This window comes from Labrus bergylta, chromosome 3 (genome assembly GCF_963930695.1).
Source record: "Labrus bergylta chromosome 3, fLabBer1.1, whole genome shotgun sequence".
NCBI lineage: Eukaryota > Metazoa > Chordata > Actinopteri > Labriformes > Labridae > Labrus > Labrus bergylta.
The window spans coordinates 34159594-34181762 of record NC_089197.1 but is presented as its reverse complement, the minus strand read 5'-3'; the positions used below and the strand labels follow the sequence as shown (position 1 = coordinate 34181762).

At 40.1% G+C, this 22169-nt stretch overlaps 1 protein-coding gene across 2 annotated transcripts in view; it reads right to left on the bottom strand.

The window, feature by feature from the left end:
* The window catches only part of adamts17 (ADAM metallopeptidase with thrombospondin type 1 motif, 17), a 104353-nt gene that overhangs the window by 5654 nt on the left and 76530 nt on the right, over positions 1-22169 (bottom strand). The window contains exons 15-21 of one of the 2 annotated variants that reach the window (XM_020631453.3): positions 21770-21890; positions 20883-20957; positions 18040-18120; positions 14938-15095; positions 11218-11377; positions 4853-4988; positions 2078-2282 (exon numbers count right to left, since the gene is read on the bottom strand). In XM_020631453.3, the coding sequence (XP_020487109.1) occupies positions 2078-2282; positions 4853-4988; positions 11218-11377; positions 14938-15095; positions 18040-18120; positions 20883-20957; positions 21770-21890 (936 nt within the window). The remainder of the gene's footprint in view (positions 1-2077; positions 2283-4852; positions 4989-11217; positions 11378-14937; positions 15096-18039; positions 18121-20882; positions 20958-21769; positions 21891-22169) is intronic. The other variant, XM_065953191.1, reaches the window with a different exon arrangement.

Sequence of the window (22169 nt, the reverse complement as noted above, 5' to 3'; positions counted from 1 at the left end):
GGAGGAAACGGATGAAGAGGAAATAAAAACAGGGACGGAGAAGAAAAAGGAGTCATTTAGGTTCAAAGAGATGTTTATACAGAGTAACACAGTTGGCTTTGTCTTTTTGACAGCACCTTTAATTTCACTGAAGAGACAATTATCATGAGAAGATTTTATTAGGCTTAAGAGCTGCAAGGGGAAATTCCAATTAAAAAAAAAAACCTGAGCAGGTTTTATGTGGTTTTAATGACAAGTCATAAAAAGATATATTATTATATTATATATATTACTGCTCCTGTGTATATAGATTTTCTAAAAAAATATATTTGTGAGAAAAGTGAGATCACCGACTTAAAATAAATAAAATAAATAAAATAAATAAAATAAATAAAATAAATAAAATAAATAAAATATAAATCTTTAAGGGCAAATGTGCTGATTAAAGTATACGCAATAAAAAATCCTGTTTTGTGACATTACAGACTCAGATTGTTATCGTTAGACTTTTCTTAGACCAGAAACAGCCATTACATCACTCTCCTCAGAGCCACCACACTCCATTGACAAAAACAGTGATTTATCACAGGATTACCACTCCCCTCCTACTTATGTTTTCCAATATATTTATTATATATATATATATATATATATTTGTGATGGATCTTTAAAAACCCTTTACCAAAGTCACACATTAACACAACCAAACGAATGAGTCGAGCAGCAGTTGACATGCAGCTTCCTTGTTTTACGAGGTCAAATAAAACATTTTGTCAGAGGAGTCAGGTGGCTTTGAAAAGCACACTAGAACGTTCGTTTCTGGATAAACAAATCTTATCCTAACAAATAAAGTCTGACATGTTGATGTCATTATACAACCCCATTTTACAAAAATGTTGGGACATTTTTGTAAAATGTAAATAAAAAGAAAATGTGATGATTGAGAAATGTCATTGTTTTTCAAAAATAACGTGCCCATTTTGAATTTGATGCCAGCAGCAAGTTTCCCAAAAAAGTTGAGACAGGGTGATGTTTACCGCTCTGTAGCATCACTTTTTCCTTTTACTGCTCTCTATAAGCATGTTGTTAACTAAAGTGAAAGTTTTTGTGCGTAATATAGGTTTTCAGATGTTCAATAGTTCAGGGTTTCCTTTGTCTTGTTTTATGTTTCATAATGCTCCAATAATTTTCAATAGGTGACAGGGCAGGACTGCAACAAGGCCAGTTTTTCACCCTGACTCTTTTACTGCGGAGCCATGCTGTTGTAATACGTGCAGAATGTGGGTTGGCATCATCATGCTGAAATAATCAAGGCCTTCCCTGAAAAAGAAGATTGTCTATTTGGCAGCATATGTTGCTCCAAAAAAACCTGTATAGATGGTTCAGCAATAATGGAAATGTTGTCATGTTGTCTTAGTAATATCTTAAAAGTGGACACAACGTCCCACATTTCTTTTTTAAATGGTGTAGTCGTTACATTTGCAGCTGCTGGCTGAAGCAATCTACTGAAGCAAATAACACAAAATTTTACCTTTAAAGGCTTTCTATGTGATTTTTCACACTTAAATGTAATATAAATCAAGTATATCCTCTGAAAATAACTCTGTGAGTCATGACTGTCTACAATGGGTGTAACACCCGAGTCCCACTGTCTGTGATGTTTTCAGCGTTTTCAGAGTCCATCTTCAGTTTGTTTACATCGCCTGGACGGCCGGCTGACTCCTCCCCTCACGTATAAAAGTTGTTTAATTGAGGGACTAGAGAAAAGAAGAATAACATACTGTACTCACTGCTTAACTGTGTTTCTAGATCACGCTCATTTCAGGTAAATTTACATGCAGTGTGAAGATACAAGCATAATAAAGATCACTAGCATTAGCATGCTAACACAACAATGCAGCGCAAGTTGTTTTGGTTTCATGCTGGTGCTCAAGGGCGACATCTGCTGGATCAAAAAATCACATAGTAAGCCTTTAAATCATGTAGACCCATGTTGAAACAATTAAAAAAAAAGAATCTCCCTTGTTTCCACTTATATAAACCCTCTAAGGTTATCTCTGTGTGTGTCCAGAGGACATGAGCTCAGCATGTTTGGTACCTTGGACCACTCTGAAGCCTCCCACACTGTGAGGCACAGTCGGCCCTCACAGCCCTGAATCACCGGGGGTTTCCCTCCCTGGCAGTACAGGTCTCTGGTGTGGATGAGGGAGCCGTTCTGCAGGTGGTACACACAGGCCACCTCCCTCTGCTGCAGACCTTTACTACATGTGACGGAGCAGGACCCCCACTCTCCAGTCACCCACCTGTGGAAAAAAAACACAGACAGTTTTTAGAGACGTCAGACGACGAGTCTGAGGTGACAAATATATTTTTTTAATTTACTCAATTTAATTTAAAACAATAAATAAATAATAAAGTATATCTGCAGATCACAGCATTCTTGCTATTGACAGTGAGATTTGTAAATAAAGATAATGTCTCAGATGGTAACAAATACTGAAACTACTTGAAATGATGCAGCTTTTTATTTTACAGTCTGTTGTGTTCACATACAGAAACACTTAGTAAATAAAAAGGAGTGCAGGTTTACGTTTCTGTGAACAAGAGTTTGTTTGAATAAAGAACCTGAGTCAAGTAGTAGTCTTTGTTGAGTTGAATTCTGTTTAGCAAAACGACAGTGTGCAATAAGAACATTCAGCAGCGAAGATCAAAGAAGACGAAGAGAAAAATACGCTTTTATAGTTGAATCAAAAGAAGGGGGTGGGGGTATCAGTAACCCCTGTTGTTGGGCAGATTTAAGAGTCTAATGCTAAACATAGTCTAGACAGTGTTTGTGTCTTAGTTGGAAGAAGGGCAGAAGGTCATACAGAGGTTTTCTTGTTAAAAAAGGAAGTTCATGCAGAGGTAATGTTTTCCTCTCCTCTGAAGAACAGAACCTGTGGGGCAGAGAGGTTGATGATATTTCCATGACAATGTCACTGCTTGTGTAATTATTATTGGAAGTGTAGCGATGTGTACATAGGTCTATATAGCCTAGTGATAAAAAAAATGAAGGATGTGATCTTCTTTACTATTCACCACTGCACTGTTTCATATTTTGTCATGAAAATATTAGTCTTTTATTGTTGATATTTAATGTTGTACCTGTATATGAGAGAGCACAGAGTCACTGTTAAATTCCTTGTGTGTGTAAGCATACATGACCAATAAATCTGATTCTGACACATCATTGATATTCATGAAGAATCCTTTTGATTTGTAGTGCGGTTAAAAAGCACAGCTTGAGTCACAGCTAGCTGAAGAGGAGAAAAGTTATCATAAATATGTTTTTATGTGAGATCTGAGAGCCATCGCAGCTCTACTACTGATACATGTTCAGGACAAGATCAGCAAAGCGATAAGGGCCACCGCTTTGTCTACAGGGGGCGCCAAAATCAATACAAACGGAAAGTTCCTCATAGGAGCCTTCCAAGAAGTGTGCAACCAGAGCTGAAAGGATATGCACGCCATTGAGTTGATAGAAGTATTACAAATGTATAACAATTAAAACTACAACATCTGTAATTTTATAATCAACACGTTACAGACATAAAGACAGAGAGCTTATGTGAACTTTGTTTTCTTTAGATTTTTCTTTTCTGTAGGCTGCATTTTGTGTCACTTCTAAATGTTTCAGTATAAACAATACATTTTGCTTCTGTTATTTCCATTTCCATCTATATTAAAAAGGAAATAATCTTCAGAAAAGGTAAAGGGGTAATAATGGATTGGAAGTGTATAAAAATTTAAATTCTGGTTGGCGTTTTTTTGTTTTGGATTTTGAAAATTTCAAAAAAAATCAGAGAATCGAAAAAGACCGAGTACTTTGAGTTTTCTGTTGTATCTTTCATCACAAGAATTTCACTGATTTACACAAGTTTAGGTTTGAGATTTGTTGATTTTTTTAAGCTGAGGGTAAACCTCTAAATGGCAACATCCGTGACAGACTAGAGTGCCTTTAGCCTAGTGGTTAGTGCATCCGCCCCATGTACAGTGACTGTAGTCCTCCAAGTGGGCAGCCCGGGTTAGTATTCAAACCTGTTGCTCCTTTCCCACATGTCATTCCACACTCTCTCTCTCTGTCTCTCTCTCTCTCTCTCTCTCTCCAAATTCTGACTCTATCCACTGTCCTGCCTCTTAATAAAAGCACAAGAAGCCCAAAAAATAAAACTCAAAATACATCGCATACATTGATCTTTTATGCTTTTTTATGTCCTTGTCATGTAATCTGATGAACGTTGTTAGAAAAAAGTTAGTTCAAATGGCTTAAGCAAACAACTACCCTGAACAGTCTTACACTGCTCTGACATCATCAACGAAACACAAAACAGAAGCTTTCAGTGTTTTCCATTTGAACAGGATTCTGTGAATTATATTTTCATATCGGTGAGTACAGTTTTTGAGCAAAAGTCAGCAAAATGATAGAGTACTTTGTAAGTGTAATTGGATGAAAACTACTAAAACGTCTTCCATCAGGACGTCATCAGGGCTCAAACAGGGTGAGAGAGGTCAATATGCTTTATGTCTGAATGTGACAAATCTACAGTATGACTCAAAGCATCACTTCTGACAGCGTTACATGTTGCTTACACACTGACACTGAAAGGGTTTACTGACAGCATCCAGTGACACGCTCGCCATCAGGCTCTGATTGATTGACAGTTAAAAACCTCAATATATCAAATGTCTTCTCAGAGTTTGAATGAATATTTACATCTGTGTTCAGAGCAGCTGACACATTCACAACCAACCAGAAAATTCCAGAAATACTGTGTGTGTGTGTGTGTGTGTGTGTGTGTGTGTGTGTGTGTGTGTGTGTGTGTGTGTGTCTCACCTGTACTGGCAGGGGTGAGAGTTGCAGTGTCGTATTTGGGGATGTGGTCTGTTCTCAGGTTGACAATGGCTATCGTTGACCACCTCCATGGTTTTATTGGCTATCCTCATACAGGAAACCACTGTCCTCCTTTCACCTGCACACACACACACACACACACACACACACACACACACACACACACACACACACACACACACACACACACACACACACACACACACACACACACACACACACACACACACACACACACACACACACACACACACACACACACACACACACACACAAACATGTTGTGGTCAGCACTCAACAGTCTGGGGTTTTAGAACACACATTATTTAGGGTCACATCAGTATATTTAAATCAGACAATGATGCATCGATATTTCAAGAAAATGTTTTTATCTTTTTTTGTCATGTCACATCCCCGTCCTGTCAGAGTGGCTCACATTTAAATAATTGTGACCATTTCTCAAGGACACTCAAGGAAATGCAGCTTTTTGCACTTCTGCAATGGTTGTGTCTTCAGTCATTCCCCACTCTCTCTCCTCCCAAAATGTCCCGTCTCTCTTCAGCTGTAAATGGACTTCAGCTTGTATCACGCTCTTCTAGTCTTCAAAGCGCTTTTACAGGTCACACCTACACATTCACACCACGCCCACACACTGATGGCAGAGGCTGCTAAGTGTCCATCAACTAATCCAATAATACACATTCAGACGCCGCCGATGAAGCAAGACGGAGCAACTTTGGGACACATCTGACATGTTGGGCGGCAGTAGCTCAGTCCATAGGGACTTGGGTTGGGAACCGGTTCAAGTCCTGGAAGTTGGTCTGGTAGCTGGGGAGGTGCCAAGTCACTTCCTGAGCACTGCTAAAAATTAGAACCCTCTGACATTCCAGTTCAAGAGTTGTGACAAAATGGCCCAAAAAAAATGAACTTGGAAAAAAAAATCTGTACTTTCTTTTTATTTATTATATTTCATTATTTTGTGACAATACGCTCAGTATGATATTGATTATCAGTGAAATTTATGTTGTTGTTTTTTCAGAATTATTGATCCCTATTTGGCGTTAAGCTGCCAGTGTTTTAGTTGACGTCATTGCCAGCAGCCGGTGAGAGAGCGAGTAGTGTCACAATTATTATTGTTGTGCCAAACGACTGCACTATATATTCCACTACAGAAAACTTCCTTAAAGAAGGAATGAAGGATGAGTGTGTGATTTTTGGACACAAGCAAGGTTTCAATCATCGCAGTGATATATTGATTATTAAACACAACCATATCCCATGCCAGTGGTTCCTAAAGTGGGGGGAACCACCCCGAGGGGGGGGTCGCTCTTTCACAGTGAACAGTTTTTACATCGTTTAACTTCTTCACCTGTTTTCATCATCTCCTTTATCCCCCAGTTTGACTGAGGTCAAGTTAAATGTACTTTCAGGAGATTGATATGATTACAGTTAGTCCTCCAGAGTCTGTGATTGTCTGTTCTTATATTTATACATCTATTCCATGGTGTGGATTTTTGAGATATTGACAAACTAGATCCATCCATCCATTATTCATACAGTTCTGGTTAATTTATTCCTGTTGTTTCTTATCCATCATTGCACTACGGTCACTTTATTTATCTCATTTTTACCTTTACAGTTATATTGTATATATTAGTTCTGTTGTTCCATTATTCACTATGCACCTTATTAACTTATCATTTAGTGTTTGCCTACTTGCACATAGCTCTGTATATACATATTTATTTCTCGTTTACTGCACATAGTTCTGTGTACATCTGTTTACATCTGTTAGTCCGATCACTGTCCACTTATATCTACTCTTTTATATTTTGTATTTTTAAGTTTAAGCTTTAAGTTGTATTTAAATTGACACTTTATATTTTAGGTTCAAAATGTTTCGTCTACCTGCACTGTTGTTAATTTACTGCTCTGTGTGCCATTGAATTGCCCCCCCGTGGACAAATAAAGTTTTTTGAATTGAATTGAATTGAATTGAATTGAATTATCTATACCGCTATTCCCATTTGGGGTTGCAGGGGGGCTGGAGCTGTAATTGGGCGAGAGGTGGTGTACACCCTGGACTGTTCACCAGTCCATCCCAGGGCTGACATATAGAGACAAGACAACCAACCACACTCACATTCACACCTATAGGCTAATTTTTGATTCCCAAATGAACCTAAGGAGCATGTCAGAGAGAGGCTCCTGTCCGAGGGGGATTAGAACCAGGAACCTCCTCGCTGCCACCACTGCACCACCATGCAGCCAGATGAACTACAGTAGATCATTTAGATAAACATTTAAACCATGTAAGAGGACTAAGTGAATATAAAATGATATAAAAGTATTAAGTTTCATATTTAAAGTACAATCTGAAAGCTGCTCCCTTACTGAATACTTTCTGTGATTTATAGACAATAATTTGCGTTTCACTTGACAGACAAAGGGCATGTTCTTCTGTCTGTGTGTGTGTGTGTGTGTGTGTGTGTGTGTGTGTGTGTGTCTGGTAGAGACTGTCTTCATGAATCAATCTGCATCATTGGTTTCTCCTGTGGAGTCAGCTGTGTATTTACAGAAGCTGATCAGCTGCTTACCATGATGTCAAATCACACACGTCCATTGGGATGTGAAGCAGATAGTTAAACTCTAATCCGGCATTAAAAAGAGATGAAGTGAGCAGTGGTGGGCCCCCCCACCCCCACCCGCTGCTCCACAGACCACTAATCCACGAACACCTGACCTCATCTCCTGGATGAGAGCAGTCGACTGCGACTTCAAAGTGCTCCTCTCACATACATGTGCTTTGAAATATTTTGAGCGCTGGATCCCAATATTACAAAGAAACAAGAGGATAAGAGGAGCTGCTCGGGAGATCAGCAGCAGGGTGCCTGGCAATTAGGTTTGCCCTCTGCTCCCTGTGTGTGTGTGTGTGTGTGTGTGTGTGTGTGTGTGTGTGTGTGTGTGTGTGTGTGTGTGTGTGTGTGTGTGTGTGTGTGTGTGTGTGTGTGTGTGTGTGTGTGTGTGTGTGTGTGTGTGTGAATGTGTGAATGAGAGAGATAGAGAGAGACAGAGCTGGACCCCTGCTCTGTCTAACATGCTGTTGATAATTGGCTCGGATTAGCCACTGGCTGTCTCTCGGTCCAAACTCTCTGATATCCCCCCCCCCCCCCGTCCAGTCCAGTCCAGACATGGCTCCAGTCTGCCCATTCACCGCCGTCGCTCCTTACAGGGGGAAATCCTGTTTCATAAACTGGGCCCTAAAGTACAAACACTTCTGAACTTACTACAGTAGAATACAGCCAGCAGCTAAAAGACAGCCGGTTTTCTGGCTGCACAATAATCCTTTAAGAACTTGTGACTCGAGTCGGACTTGAGCACTGATGGTTCGGACTTAGACCCGGGCTCGAGCATTTACTCCATTCAGACTCTGAAGATGGAGGAGTCTTCAGAGACTCACTGTGGACAGCCCCCCTCACTCTGAGACCTCTCCATTAGTGCATTAATAAAGTATAAATGATTATTATTATAATTTCAAACTCCTGACAAGACAAAAGTATCTATCATAGTCTTAAGTTAATAAATGGAATGTGTTTTAATTTTAGATGTTAAAAGTGTATCAGTCCTCACTGGAGAGCCTCTAAAGAGAGAAATGGATCATTAAATTATGCACAGAGTACTGATGTACAGAGACTGTGTTTGCTCTGCAGTGCAGTTAGGGGAGCATTTAACCCTTTGTGTGAGATTTGGGAATTAGACGGTATCTTTTAGTCTCATTCCCACAGGTTGAGCAGGCTAAATAAGGCAAGCAATACATTTCAGAATCAGGCTCTGAGTTTCCCTTGCATGGCAAAAGCAGAAACCTGAAGTGATTGCAACAAAAAGCTAAATGTTTAGACATCATATCTGAAAAAGCCTCGCTAGTATCATCATAGAGCTCCCTCTAGTTATTAACCCATATCAATAACTTAAATTAATATTTTTGTGTTCCATAAATGCATGTTTCTATCTTTACACCGTCTCCCTCACCACTCATGTCCCTGTAAATAACTGCAGATGGCATGCTGCATGCATTGTCCAACACTCTCCTCTCCGCGTATAGCCATGAAGCAGCCCTGCCTCCTGCAAAGAAAAACAACCTAATGAGAGATTGTTCTTTAAGTATTACTCAGTATCCCCACATAATGAGAAGACTATAGTTTATCCAGCAGACGTCAGGTGCAGCAGGATTAGAAATGAAGCAGCTGGAGGCGAGCCCACCACAGCCTCAGTTTGTCTCTTTTATTCATGGTGGATTACAGTTTGTCTATCTGCTTCAGATCCCGTGTAGATCCAGAGCACACAGCGTGGAGAGGAACATCAAACAGCACACAGATGACCAAGAAGACCGACCAGTGCTTTTAGACTGGATGCATTTTCTATTGGAATTGTAGTTTCATTATACCAGAAACGAGACCTGGTCATTATGATTTCCATATCACTTCCACTCTGTTTTATAAGTTTTATTGAATCTGTTTTAAATCTTTGCATTGCTGCATGGTATGGAAGCCTGAACTTGTATAGGCATAGGTTGGGCTTTTGACCTTGTATAATCAGCAGGTCCTGAGGAAAGCTAGGGCCATACTTCACAGTGAGTTTGACCTTTAACCCTCAGGTCGTCGTTTTAGAGCTCCTGTGAGAAAGACTAAAAGACTCCAGGTCTCATTTTTACCAAGTGCAATTCATATGTTAAACAACAATTAGCTATTTGTTGCTCTTTTTGCACTTGAATTGCACATTTGCACATCTCCACTTTGCACTTTAATGACTTGAATTTCCATTCTGGTATGGGCTCTTGACTGATTTTATTGTGCTGGTTTTATTTGGTTTTATTTTTTGCTGTGTTGTCTGATTTTTTAAATTCGTTTTGGTCCATGTTTTATGTTGATGTTGTCCTTGTGTTTCTTGTCTTCTGTGTGCTTCTGTTGCAACGCAAATTTCCCCTTGTGGGAGAATAAAAAATCTGAGTCTGAATCTGAATATTTTATGGAACACAAAACTATTTTGCTATTACACAGCAACATATTAATTCCCATTGATTTGTTTTGCATCATCCATATTCTGGGGTTAGCTACATTAAAACTGGTATAAAAAACCCATCCATGCACCAGGATTTTCACACTACTAGAAGCCAATATCGAGCAAATTGACATGGTACACAGTATGTCACAAGTTTGGTTATCTGTGACGCCAATAACATTGTTTGCTTAATCCAGTGCACTCATACAGTACAGACATGTTGTATTTATGTTCAGCAACAAGTCTGCAGTCCCCTTCAGGTTGAGAGCATATGGTGCACATCTCTAGCCAACTCGTGAAAGTTTGCACCCTTGGCACGTGAATCGAGTTATGCGATAGTTTTGCACACTTCAAATCCATTGTTACGTCTTCAGCTGAAAGGTTGTTTATGTATTTTGATGTTATGCTCGTTGTAAACATGCAGTATGTAAATTCCGCCACCAGGGGGCTTTCAATCAAAACAATAGATGTCATTGAGGCTGGCGGGGAATTATGGGAGTGATTCTCTTTGCTACTCTATTCCTTACCCCAGATGAAAACGAACTCTGAGTAGACCGTAGTCAAGACGAAACCGACCCGAGGAAGACAATATGTTTACTGACGATGTATCGTGTATCATGACGTTTTTTTTTTTATCACAGTAGCACACAGCAACAGGATGGCAGCCTTCAGTAGCAGCTCCTGCTTCCTTATGCAGTGGTCTTTGACGTAACATCCGGTGTTTCCATGGCAACAATAAAGATCTCCTGTCTGCCAAAGACTCGTCCAGTTAAAACTATTAAATTAAGGATTTCTCTGGCTTTCATAACTGTTGGAAATATTTGTGGTAATGGAAGTACTCAAAAACAACAAAAATATAACAAAGTCAATTTTTCATGAATTTAGATATTTGAGTGTAATAGTTGTATATTTTACACCTTTAAGGAACGTTGCGTTATGCTGAGTGCACTTGAGTGTATTACGTTGAATGTGAATGTGATGCGTAGTGTTTTAAAGACTGTTGACACATTGTTGATGTGTGTTTGTGTTAATGTGTTAATTTTAAAGTGAGATGATGCGCTGTGCATGTATGATATGTAGAAACATAAACATTGAATAATGTTCAGTATTGTTCAAATGCATGAGTATTAAAACACTGTGCATTAAAACACTGTTTAGGCTTTATTTGCCTTCTGTTTTCATGCTGCTCGATGAGAGAATAATAAAGTACTTTTGCACCAGTCACAAGCCTCCACTGTTTTACTGATGCCAAGGGCTGCTTGTTTCGTTGTGTGATGAAAGTGTGTTACCTCCTCCACACTGAACAGTGCAGTCCTGCCAGCTGCTGTGAGTCCAGATGTAGAGGTACTCTGGTTCTCTCTGCTCCTCACTGCTCCTGTCCTGAGTCAAGTTCAGAGACACGGTGTACTCATAGTGGATCCCGTAGCTCTGGTCATGGAAAAGCAGCACCTGAGAGGACCACAGAAAAAGGAACTGATACTTACTGACCAAACAATACTTTAATCTGCTTCTGGGATTCTTTACAGAACATAAAATATTTTTAAAGTATTCTTATACCCCAAACCAGCATGTCAAATAAACGCTTAGACCTCTAAAATAGTATTATTCGGTCTGCACATTGTGATAGTTTGAAGGTTATGAAAAATAATTAATGAAAGTACTAATTGTTTGCCATTACAAATGCAAAGTCCTGAGAATACATTTTTCACACATGCTACATTGAATTGCCGGATTCTCTAACAACAATGCAGCAGCTGGTTTGTCCTTCTTCTTAGTTTAGACTCCAGTCCCAAATGGTCTTTTTTTGTTTTAACCAGACGGTTTTAAGGCCGCCCCACACGGACGTTTTACCACTCGCACCTCGGTTTGCCAGGCAAACAGCAAACGAACAGGTGTTCCAGTGATGAATTAAGGCAAGTCAACTGGTTCAGATATAACTGTTTCTACTAGAAGCTAAAAAAAAGCCTCTGCATTTTCTAATAAGCTCCAAACGTGGTAACACCAGGATAAATATTGGAGATGCTTCGAGCGTAGAAAGGTTTAAGACCGATGAAGAGCTGGCTAAACACTGAAGCTTCAGTGTCTGTGACATGGCAACCTGAGCGCACATCGACTCTACGGAGGAGGGGGCGGGCAGAGGGGAGATTTAAATTTGGGCTGCAGTACACATTTATTCAATCTTGTTCAATGTTTTTTTTTTTTATGTAGATCTAAACAACAAATGGTGTAAAACCAAAAAAAAACTAGAATTGCAACACACCAAAATTAAATTCTGGAGTTATTAAATAACAAACTCATTGTCAGATAAATTAATGCACACAAAAAATTAAGACACTGTTTGAAGTCTCTGTAGAATAGTTCCAAAGCAAGACACAGAACAAAGTATCAATACGGAGAGCAGACTTTTTTTCTTAATGGACAGAAACTCTTTTAAACAGGAAAAACATTTTCTGTGATAAATGTGCCTGTATTAACATTTCTACACTGATACATATGTGACTTACAAAAGCCCTATTCACATGGGCTAAGTATAACCTGAAGACCTGTTTTTAATTTGTTCATTTTGGAAATAGCCCCCACCTTCAGTGTTCGGTGCAGCACACTCACACTGAATAAGTGGAGGCTGACTTCACTGTACTGACATTTCTGATTGAAAACATTGTTGTGCACCTCACATTTTGCAGGCAACAATGCCTTAATGCTTCTACTGTTTGCCAGTGTTTCCCCTAGACAATAAAAAGCTTTCACCTGACGTCACACACTAATGGACCAGGAGCTCTGTGTTCAGGCTTATTAAGAGACGAGAGGTTATTTAAGCAAATCAATTATCGTTCATGAACTAACATTGAAATAAAGTGGAGATGAAGCACAATGAAAGTACAAATTAACCAACATGTATACATAATGTAATATAAATAGAGTAATATGGATTTTGTGGTTTTTAATTAACTCTTTCTGTGAATGGGTCTCCATACCGTGTAGCAAGATGATTTGGCTGACTTTGCACCCAAATGCTGTCAAAAACCTGTTTACAATGCCCAACACAGAATCCAATATTCTCTAGCAGAAATAGATCTTCTTAAAAAAATGGCCACACCAAAGGCCTGAGATGCCAATTAGGATTGGATTCCTATTATCAGAGGAGCTCTGCGTTGGCTGAAATATGGTCACATGACTGATATCTTTGGTTCTTAATTAGCGTTCATTCACAGATGACCGTGTGCCCATATGAATAGCGATACACTGAAAAAAGTATATTATGATACACTGATAAATGTGTGACTTTATTTGTAATAGTGTACAGTAGCGGTATTGACAACAAAAGGTAACATCATCTTTTCAGGGAGTGTTTGATATTAATCATAAATATATTATAATTATAAGATTCTTGTGCAGCTCTGTCTCCTCCCCTCTAGTGTGTGGAAATGTATTTCTGAAAGTTTTATCTGTGTGGGGCTGCTGGTGCAGATCCTGTGGCTGATTGGAGGGATCAACCAGAATCGCTGCAATCGGATTGGCCAAACCACGACATCCATGCTTTTAAATCTCCTGAATCTCCATCTCCTTTGTGATTCATGTAGGCTTGCTCTTCTGATCATGTGAGTGTGGAATTCAGTTTAGATTTTGATAGATGGACTGTTAGTTTGTAAACACCTTTGAAAAGAGATTCACTGTAAATTTAGAGCACCGCACCGTAGTCATTAAAGAGAGAAGCCCTTTTTGTTACTACTTTTTCTACTATTTTTTTTAGCAGATTAAAATAGAAAACTGTCTTGCTTGTGTAAGAGTTTTTTTGCGATGAAAGATTAGGACTTGTTTGGTTCACTAAAACACTAAAACTACTGCGTATCACATAGTGACAGAAAATTACCTTTGGTTAGAGGCTCAAGTCAAAACATTTACACCCAGAAGACTCGCATGAAATCATAAAATCATACCAAAAGTTCCATAAATAGGTAATAGCCTACGTTCAAAGCACGTGTTTATCTAGCAGAGGGATTTTACACAAGGCTAGATAAAGACTTCTTTTAAAATCTGAGTTTTTACCTGTGCTGCTGGCTTTCTTTGGAGCCGAAAGAGTGGGGAACTAACATTTTGTTATTGTACCTTGAACCTTGGTATCCTTGAAAAACTAGTTTTTGCTTAACTTCAACTTGTTCAGGGTCAAAACATCTTTGATAAATTCCGATCTGTAATAAACACAGCTCTGAGACAGCATGATTAAGAGTCACCGATGTGATCCTAATGCAGGCAGGTAGAGGTGAACACTTCTTGATCTAACAGCAGCCTTAATACCATCAATCAAACCTTTTTTATTTGACAGATTTTATAACTGGGCTGGCATGTCTGGTACAGCCTGAAGCTGGTTTCAATCATATTTGAGTAATAGGTATTTTAGAGTCTATATCAATAATCACACATTCCTCCTCTGCTCCTCTGCCGCTCGTCCACTCATCACATCCCAGCCTTCTTTTCTATCCATCGCTCTAATTGTAAAACTAAAGGTGATTTGATGTTTTAGGCCCCCCACCCTTTGGATTCAACTCCCACAATCCATCAGATCTGCAGAATCTTTGGAATGTTCCAAAATGCATCTAAAAACTCACCTGTACAGACAAGCCTTCATGTAACTCTCAAACTCTTCTTGTGCTGAGTGTGTTCCTGTTTTTTTGCCTGATTCCTATTTTGCTGTTTGAAATTTTGATTTGTTTCTGTAAATTTTCCTCCTTTTTGATTTTGATTTTCCTTTTTTGGTAAAGCACTTTGTATCTTAGTTTTAAAAGTGATATTTTTTCTTTTTTTTACTCCTTTGTAATCTTTTAACTTTTCTAAGTTTTATAAACTTTGAGAACCTTTTGATTTGCTTCTGGGTTTTATGATGCAGTTCTTGTGCAGGGCTTTACATTGTCCACTACTTAACCACATATCACTCATTTTGAACTTCAATGGAACATATGGACAAAACAAACCAGTGTACAGGTTTAGTCATCTGTGATGGCTGTGTTTACCATCAGGTGTAGGGGGGTCTTCGTGGGTCCCTTGGCAGACATCTTCTCCCACAGTCCTCTCCTCACGTAGCGCACGGTGGTCCCGGCCAGCTCAAACTCTCCAGGGAGCTCAATCTTCCAGTCACTGTTGATGGAACTCTTACTCGAGTCTTTGAGGGCTGTAGAGACGACACAGGAGGTCAGAAGAGAGACAGACACACACACACACACACACACACACACACACACACACACACACACACACACACACACACACACACACACACACACACACACACACACACACAATTGTGATTATTTCTGTTTGTTTTTTTTGTTTATTTGTTTGTGTACACTGCAGAGCATGGAGGGGTTATGGTTGAGTCGGACTGACACTGTGACTTGAGACTTGGCAGTGAGGTTGAGGTGATGTGCTGCATACAGCTGTGTATTGCCAGTCCTTGAGCCTCTCCAGCTCCCGCCCAGTTAGGAGTCAGAGTTTAAGGGCCGAACCCTCTGGATTTTCTTTTCCAGTTGGTAGGATGCGCATGTAGTCATGAGTTTAATGTTGGCCAGATTGATAGGGTCTGTCTGTAATGATACCCAGGTCAATGCCTCATGTGGTTGGGCAGCTGGTGTAGCTGTCCATGTCAAGGAGAAAATTGCTGACTAGAAAAGGTCCTTGAGAGCCACAGCTACATTAAAGGGGTCATAATATTAAAAATCCACTTTCATAGTGTTTTAAAACATATATTTGGGTAACCTGAGTGTCTACTGACCCACAAAATGTGAAATAAATCCATCCAGTCCTTTGTTTGTAGTGCTCCGTTTCAAATTTGCTCAACTTGTGAGGTGACAAGTGGGATTCTGGTTAAAATAATCCCCTCCCCTCCCCTGCTATCTCCACCCATGGACTCCACCCCCAGCCTAGAACAAAACCTTTGCACAGGTCGGCCATTTTTATTCTCGCTACAGAGGAGTGATGTCTACCAAGAAAAGTTAGGGGGGGGGCTCATTACATTTAAAGAGACACACACACCAAAACGGAGCGTTCTGAGAGAGCTGGTTTATACAGGGTCACAAACCTCCTCTGGTGCTTGATTCATGTTATATTTTGACCAAAGCACAGCACAGATGTTTCATTTAGACCACAGGGGACTGTTTGAAAAGGTGGAGAAGAGGGATAATATGTCCTCTTTAAGCTTGAGTTGGTAGGATAACATCCAGCTTTCTGCGTTTTAAATGCACTTGATAAGGGACTGTGTGGGGAAAGGGGTAGATGGTTAATGAGTGTATCATTGGCATAGAATATAACGCTCAAGCCATGTTAGTGGATGATCTGACCAAGGTGTAGATGGTGACAATGATGGGTCCAAGTACAGAGCCTTTTTTTACAGAGATTCCAGCACAGCACAGTGATGCCTATTGGTGTTAAAGTTTGTGATATTACATCATGGCATGCAAAAAGAGTGAGTCATGTAACAGACAGCATGAATCTCACACTCACCAAGCTGCCACCTGCTCGCTCTGATTTTTACAGTGACATAATTTTGTTATGTTCTCTTACTCCTCTGTTACTACTCTGATGATAGCTTAGCGGTGGAAAAACTTTGACCCTCCTTTTTTGCCTCAGAAGAAGCAGACAAGGCATAATAGAAGTTCAGCTCCTCACTGATGTCCTTAAACACTAAACCACTGGACCGACCAATGCTGAATAGTCAACCTAATCCGTCTGTACAGAGGGCCAGGGAGGACCTTGTGTCCTTTCATGAAGCAAGTCCAAAAAATGATCAAGAGGGTTATCACAACACATTACGCTATTGTGATGTGACTTTTATCTGATTGGTGTTATTTACAGTCAATGTCCAGCACAAATAAAAGCAACATCTGGCTGAGAGTGTGGGGCTGGATTGGTGAACAATGCGATGAAAATGACTGACGCAAGCTCCCTCAAGAGATGAAAGGATCGTAATCAACCTTAAGATCACCTTAAGACAAAGAACAAGCCAGAAGTGGTTGTTGATCATGAAGAAGAAATATTCTCCTTGCTCTTTCCAGTTTAATTGTCCGGTCCTGGCCGTGAATGGAGAGTCCCTCTGGTACAATGGAATCTGGGATCAAAAGGCTTTGGCCCGGTCTCTGCCACCATGGGGGAGGAGGTGGAGCCATGGGTCTTTGGGTCAGAAACGCTATTCATAAGTGGCTATCTTAGGTTTTTCATTGATTACTTTTTCAGGCTCTGACTCAAAAAATCAGACGTCTAAGTGTTGTCTCAAATATAATTGGTTCATCTTCTCCTCCGTCTTTGTAAATCCTGTCCTTCAACTCTTAAGACCTTTCTCCCCTACTCCACTCCTTAATGTTTCTTCCTTTCCTAAACTTTAACGTCTGATAGCTTTACCTTTGACCACAAAACACTGACCAGTTAAACCTTGAGTTCAGGTGAACAGGAGTGCCAAATTTGAAAATATTACCTCCAACCATTCCTGAGATATGAACTTCAGAAGAATGGGACTAAAGGACAACCGAAACATTTTAAATCCATCCATTCAGATAACATATTCATGAAAATGAGATCATGTGAATGCAAATTTGGTGTATTCAGTGAGGTGAACGTCAGCAGCTGCTGACACAAACGCTCAAGTTACCTGAGGTCATTTTTTGTTTTATGTCGATTTTTTTAAGCATTATTTTCATTTCCTGTTTTATTTTGTACTTACGCTTGTCTCTGCCTTTCACATTCCACTCTTCCTGTTTTCCCACTTTGTGCTTCCTCGCCCCGTGTCTCGTTTTCCCCTAATCGTCTGTGTATTTAATCCCTGTCAGTTCCCTCATGTCGCCTCATTCCAGCATTCTTTTTCTCTTGAGTTTTCTAGTGCTTGACCTTTGCCTGCCTTTTTGACTTTTCGCCTTTTGCCTGCCCCTCATGGATTTGTTTGCTTTGGTATTTTTTGGATTGCCTGTGTACTGACTTGAACTGGTTATTAACTCTTTTATCCCCTTGTCTTTGTATCTGTCTGGTTCTGTTAGCAACACAACAAGAACCACTGGGTTTATGAATACAGTATCTGGAAGATTGTGCTGATCAATTTCAATAAAAAATTAAATCTTCTCAAAGATTACCAAGAAAGCTATGTGATGGTTTGTCCTCCACCACTTTGATCCGTCTGGCTCCTGCAGGGATCACCACGGCCTCGATGTAGCCTGGTGGAAAGACAGATACGATAATAAAACGTGAACCGTTTCAGAGACAAAGTAGTCAAGAGCAACAAAACTTGAACAAAGAAACAATTGAAATCAAAAGTCAGACAAATGTAAAATGTCAGGAGGTTTCAGTGCAATGAGGATCTTTTGTCTGACTTTTGAAAACAGATTATTTGGCATACAGAGATGGAGACGGGGGACAGGCTGGTGACTTCTGGGTAACAGAGATGAACTGTCCTTGACCGAGGGCTACTTGACAGTGCTCAAGAAGTGAACTGGCACCTCTTCAGATACCAGACCAATTTCCAGACTTGGTCCACACAGGGTCTTGAACCAGTGTACCCTACCCTAGCTTTTTAAAAGTTAAAAAGATGATTATAAAAAACCTTATCTGCAATGTCCTTTCCAGAAACACTTCAATGTGGCTGACACTCTCTGAAGTATGCTGGGTGCTATTCTCTGCTATAACTGTGTGCATTAGAAGAGTGACAGAGAATGGAAGGACTTTCAGTAATGCAAATAAGCTCCCTGGACAAACTCTCCACCTGGGGCTTGGTTTTTCAAAAGCTATAATTTCAGATACAATGATCTGGATTCGGTAATCCATTATTTTGGAGAAAGGATCAGGTATCCAGTTCACTTTTCTCCAAGTCCATATAACTGGATTGGATCACTACAGACTTTTAAAGGGATACTTGGGGATAATGGGGATACCCATTTGCATTAAGCTTTGTATCATTAGAAACCTGGTAGTATTTTTGAATGGTCGCGCATCCCGCCCTCATTTCCCCAAGACTGGAAAGTTCTGTATATTGAAGTCTGAAAAGGAGCTTCCAGTGACGCAAATATCGTCATATTGCATCACTGGAAGCTGTTGCGGTTAGCGGTGTGAAACTACAACACTAGTTCCTCATATTTTCGACCACTGAAGCTACAGACCAATCACAGATCAGTGGGTGGGACCTCACTCCCAGAATCAAAACTTAACGTCCGCCATATTGCTTGGAAGCTATGCTAACAGGCTCTATGGAGAAAGCTGATAATGGCAAAAAAATATGAAAATAGCTGGGCTAGCAACGGCCCCGGCGGCTACTGCTGCGCGCTGGCCGCCAGGGCTGCTAGCGCGACACAAGACTGGCCTGTCGGCAGCAACCGTCTCGCGGCTATATTATATATATTGCTAATAATTTATTTAACATTTCTACTACATATATGATCCAATGTCAATACAGATTCATGTTTCAACGAGGGAAGTATCCCTTTAAGAGTAACAAATCCAGATTACCAGAGTTTAATACTTTGTCCACAGGGGGCGCCAAAAACCACATAAACTGAAAGAGCCTACCAGCCGATTTAAACTAAATATTCTTTGTTAGATATTGATGATAATTGGTGAAATATTTTACGAAGACAAGTAAGGAGGCTGTCGTGTTTCACCTTGACAACAGCACAAACTGAAGGAAACTCACAATCAGAGAAACCTTTAGCAAAATATGTTGAGTTAATTTTGGACTCAGTCATCTCTGCCCCACAGACAGACACCAGCCTCGTCTGCACACAGATTTGAAGGACAAAGTTTTACAGTTACAAACACCAGAATGACTTCATACTTACCCACACATCAGAGTCACACAGTTAACACACCATCAGGACACTTCTGACTGACACTGTGCCACTTTAAGGTGACATCAAACACAGACACACTGACAACACAACAGCAAAACATTTTGAGGAATGAACACAAATGATGAAATGCAAAATGACTCTGTGGACTGTTCAAAACATTCTGCGTCTTTACAGGTTGATGTTAACAACAGTGAGTTCTGCTGTTCGATGGTCAAAGAGCAAACATAAACAGACAACTAAAAGCACAAACATTTAGACAGTGCTGCTCCAACAGGAACACATTTCTTCAGCTGTTAAATCAAGTGATAACAAGTTGCACTCCTGTATTTGCTAAATTATTCAACACTGGACGTTGTTGCTTTGTTAAATATACATCTAATGTTTATTTCAGGAAAGAATCTAAAGATACCATAACTACTAGCCAAGCAGGACCTCAGTCATTTTTCTTAAAGATGCTTAAAAATCAATGCTTTGTCCACTTTGTTGTCCACTCCATGTGCAGATCTCTTTGTTTGCATTTCGAGCATTGTGTTCATTCTACAAAACTTTGTGAGCCTTGTTCTGAAACTGATCCTGCACAGATCTTTTCTCAGGGTTCGGGTAACTCCTCTCCACACAAACAAACAAATAAACAAACACACACACACACACACACACACACACACGCACCCTCCTACCAGCCCACCAGCACCATCCAACAGCCCGCCACCACCCTACACACCAACAGTTACACACAGGCGGCCATGGGTTCACCTGGGTTTACACACAGCAAATACCAAATGTGTGATGTTTATACAGTACTCAAATGTCAAACTTGAAACATCTCTAAGGTTTTATTAGAGTCGACTGTTTTCTCCCCCTCCTCTGCTGGCAGGAGCAGCAGGGAGAAGGAAACACTTTGGATGAAAGGAATGTGTCCCTGGCATAACTCTCGTCTGGATAATGAGGTAACGAGGTCAAACATCTGCTTATGTAACTGTTACATTTAGACTTAACCCAGGGGAGCCCACAGATAACTGTTTGCATCATCTACCTACAGTGAATCACTCCGACAGTGCAGGAAAACACACACACACTTACACACACACACACACACACACACACACACACACACACACACAGTGCATGCACCTTACATGAGAAACACTTGGGGACAGCTCTGGGTTTAGCCATCACACAGGTAGATACCCTCTTACACTGCCTAGTGGTGACTGGAGGACAAGACAAGGAAGTGATCACATGTCCTGTGGACCACACCAGCATGTGCATGCACATGTGCACACACACAAACAACACACACAGGTTCCCATTCCTCTTGGGATTAGGATCCTGGTGCATAGAGAGAGGCTGATCATTTCAATTGACATTAGACTTTCAACATGAGATCAATTTTGATTCCTGTGTGCGTTAAATATAAGTTACCCTGCCTCTTTACTACCACCCAAAGATATTAACATCATTTCATCAAACTGTTACTGCCAATGGAAAGACTATTCTAGAGGATATTCTAGAGCAGTGGTTCCCAACATTTATTGGCTCATGGCCCCACTTTGACTTCACAAAACTTATAAAACACATTCAGCTTTTTGATCAAATTCATTTGTTTTCAATCATGTAATAATTGCATGTAAACATTCATTTTAGAGCACATTTAGGATTTTTCCCTGCATATTATTGAGCACAGACGAAGAAAGGCTGGGATGACATTTCTGCTCAATGGATGACAGACAGAGACTCTGCAAGTTTCTTGTTTTGACATTGTCTACTGCTCACAGTAGACTGTGTTCAGTATATTTTAAAATACAATATATGTCTTATTGATTAATAAATACAAATTTCAATCGATACCAAAGAGGAATCTAAAGCGCCGTTTTCTGATGTGTTGGCTCACTGACCATGCTGTCTTATTTCAAAGTCGGAAATGAGAACGGCCTTATTGACTTGTTTCTAGAAATCTAATTTTTAGCTGCAGATAAAAACAAAAACAAAGAGTAAACAATATGACACCCAAACAGACACTCACCCATTCCTTTGGTGTGGTTGAAGTCTCCTCTCACGATCCTACAGGAGCGCCCGTCTCCGTTGCACACACCGCAGCGGTCCTCTTTGGCTAAGGAGCCGATGATGCCGTCACAGCCAATTTTCTGACCACAGGAAAAAAACATAGCCATATAGATTCACTGTCTTTAACTGATCCATCTCTCTCTTACTGTAAGCCCGACATATTCTCAGATGTCTGACATGAGCCATGGTTCTGTTGGAGGTTTCTGCTTCGGTAGTTTCTCCTTGCCACTGTTCAGACTCATTTACTGACATTGCTTCCTCATTACTCTCTGATGTATGTCGCTTTGGCTAAAAAGTGTCTGCTGAGTGAATTGTAACATTGTAGAATTGTAGAATGTTGCTTTTCTAAATGTTGCAAA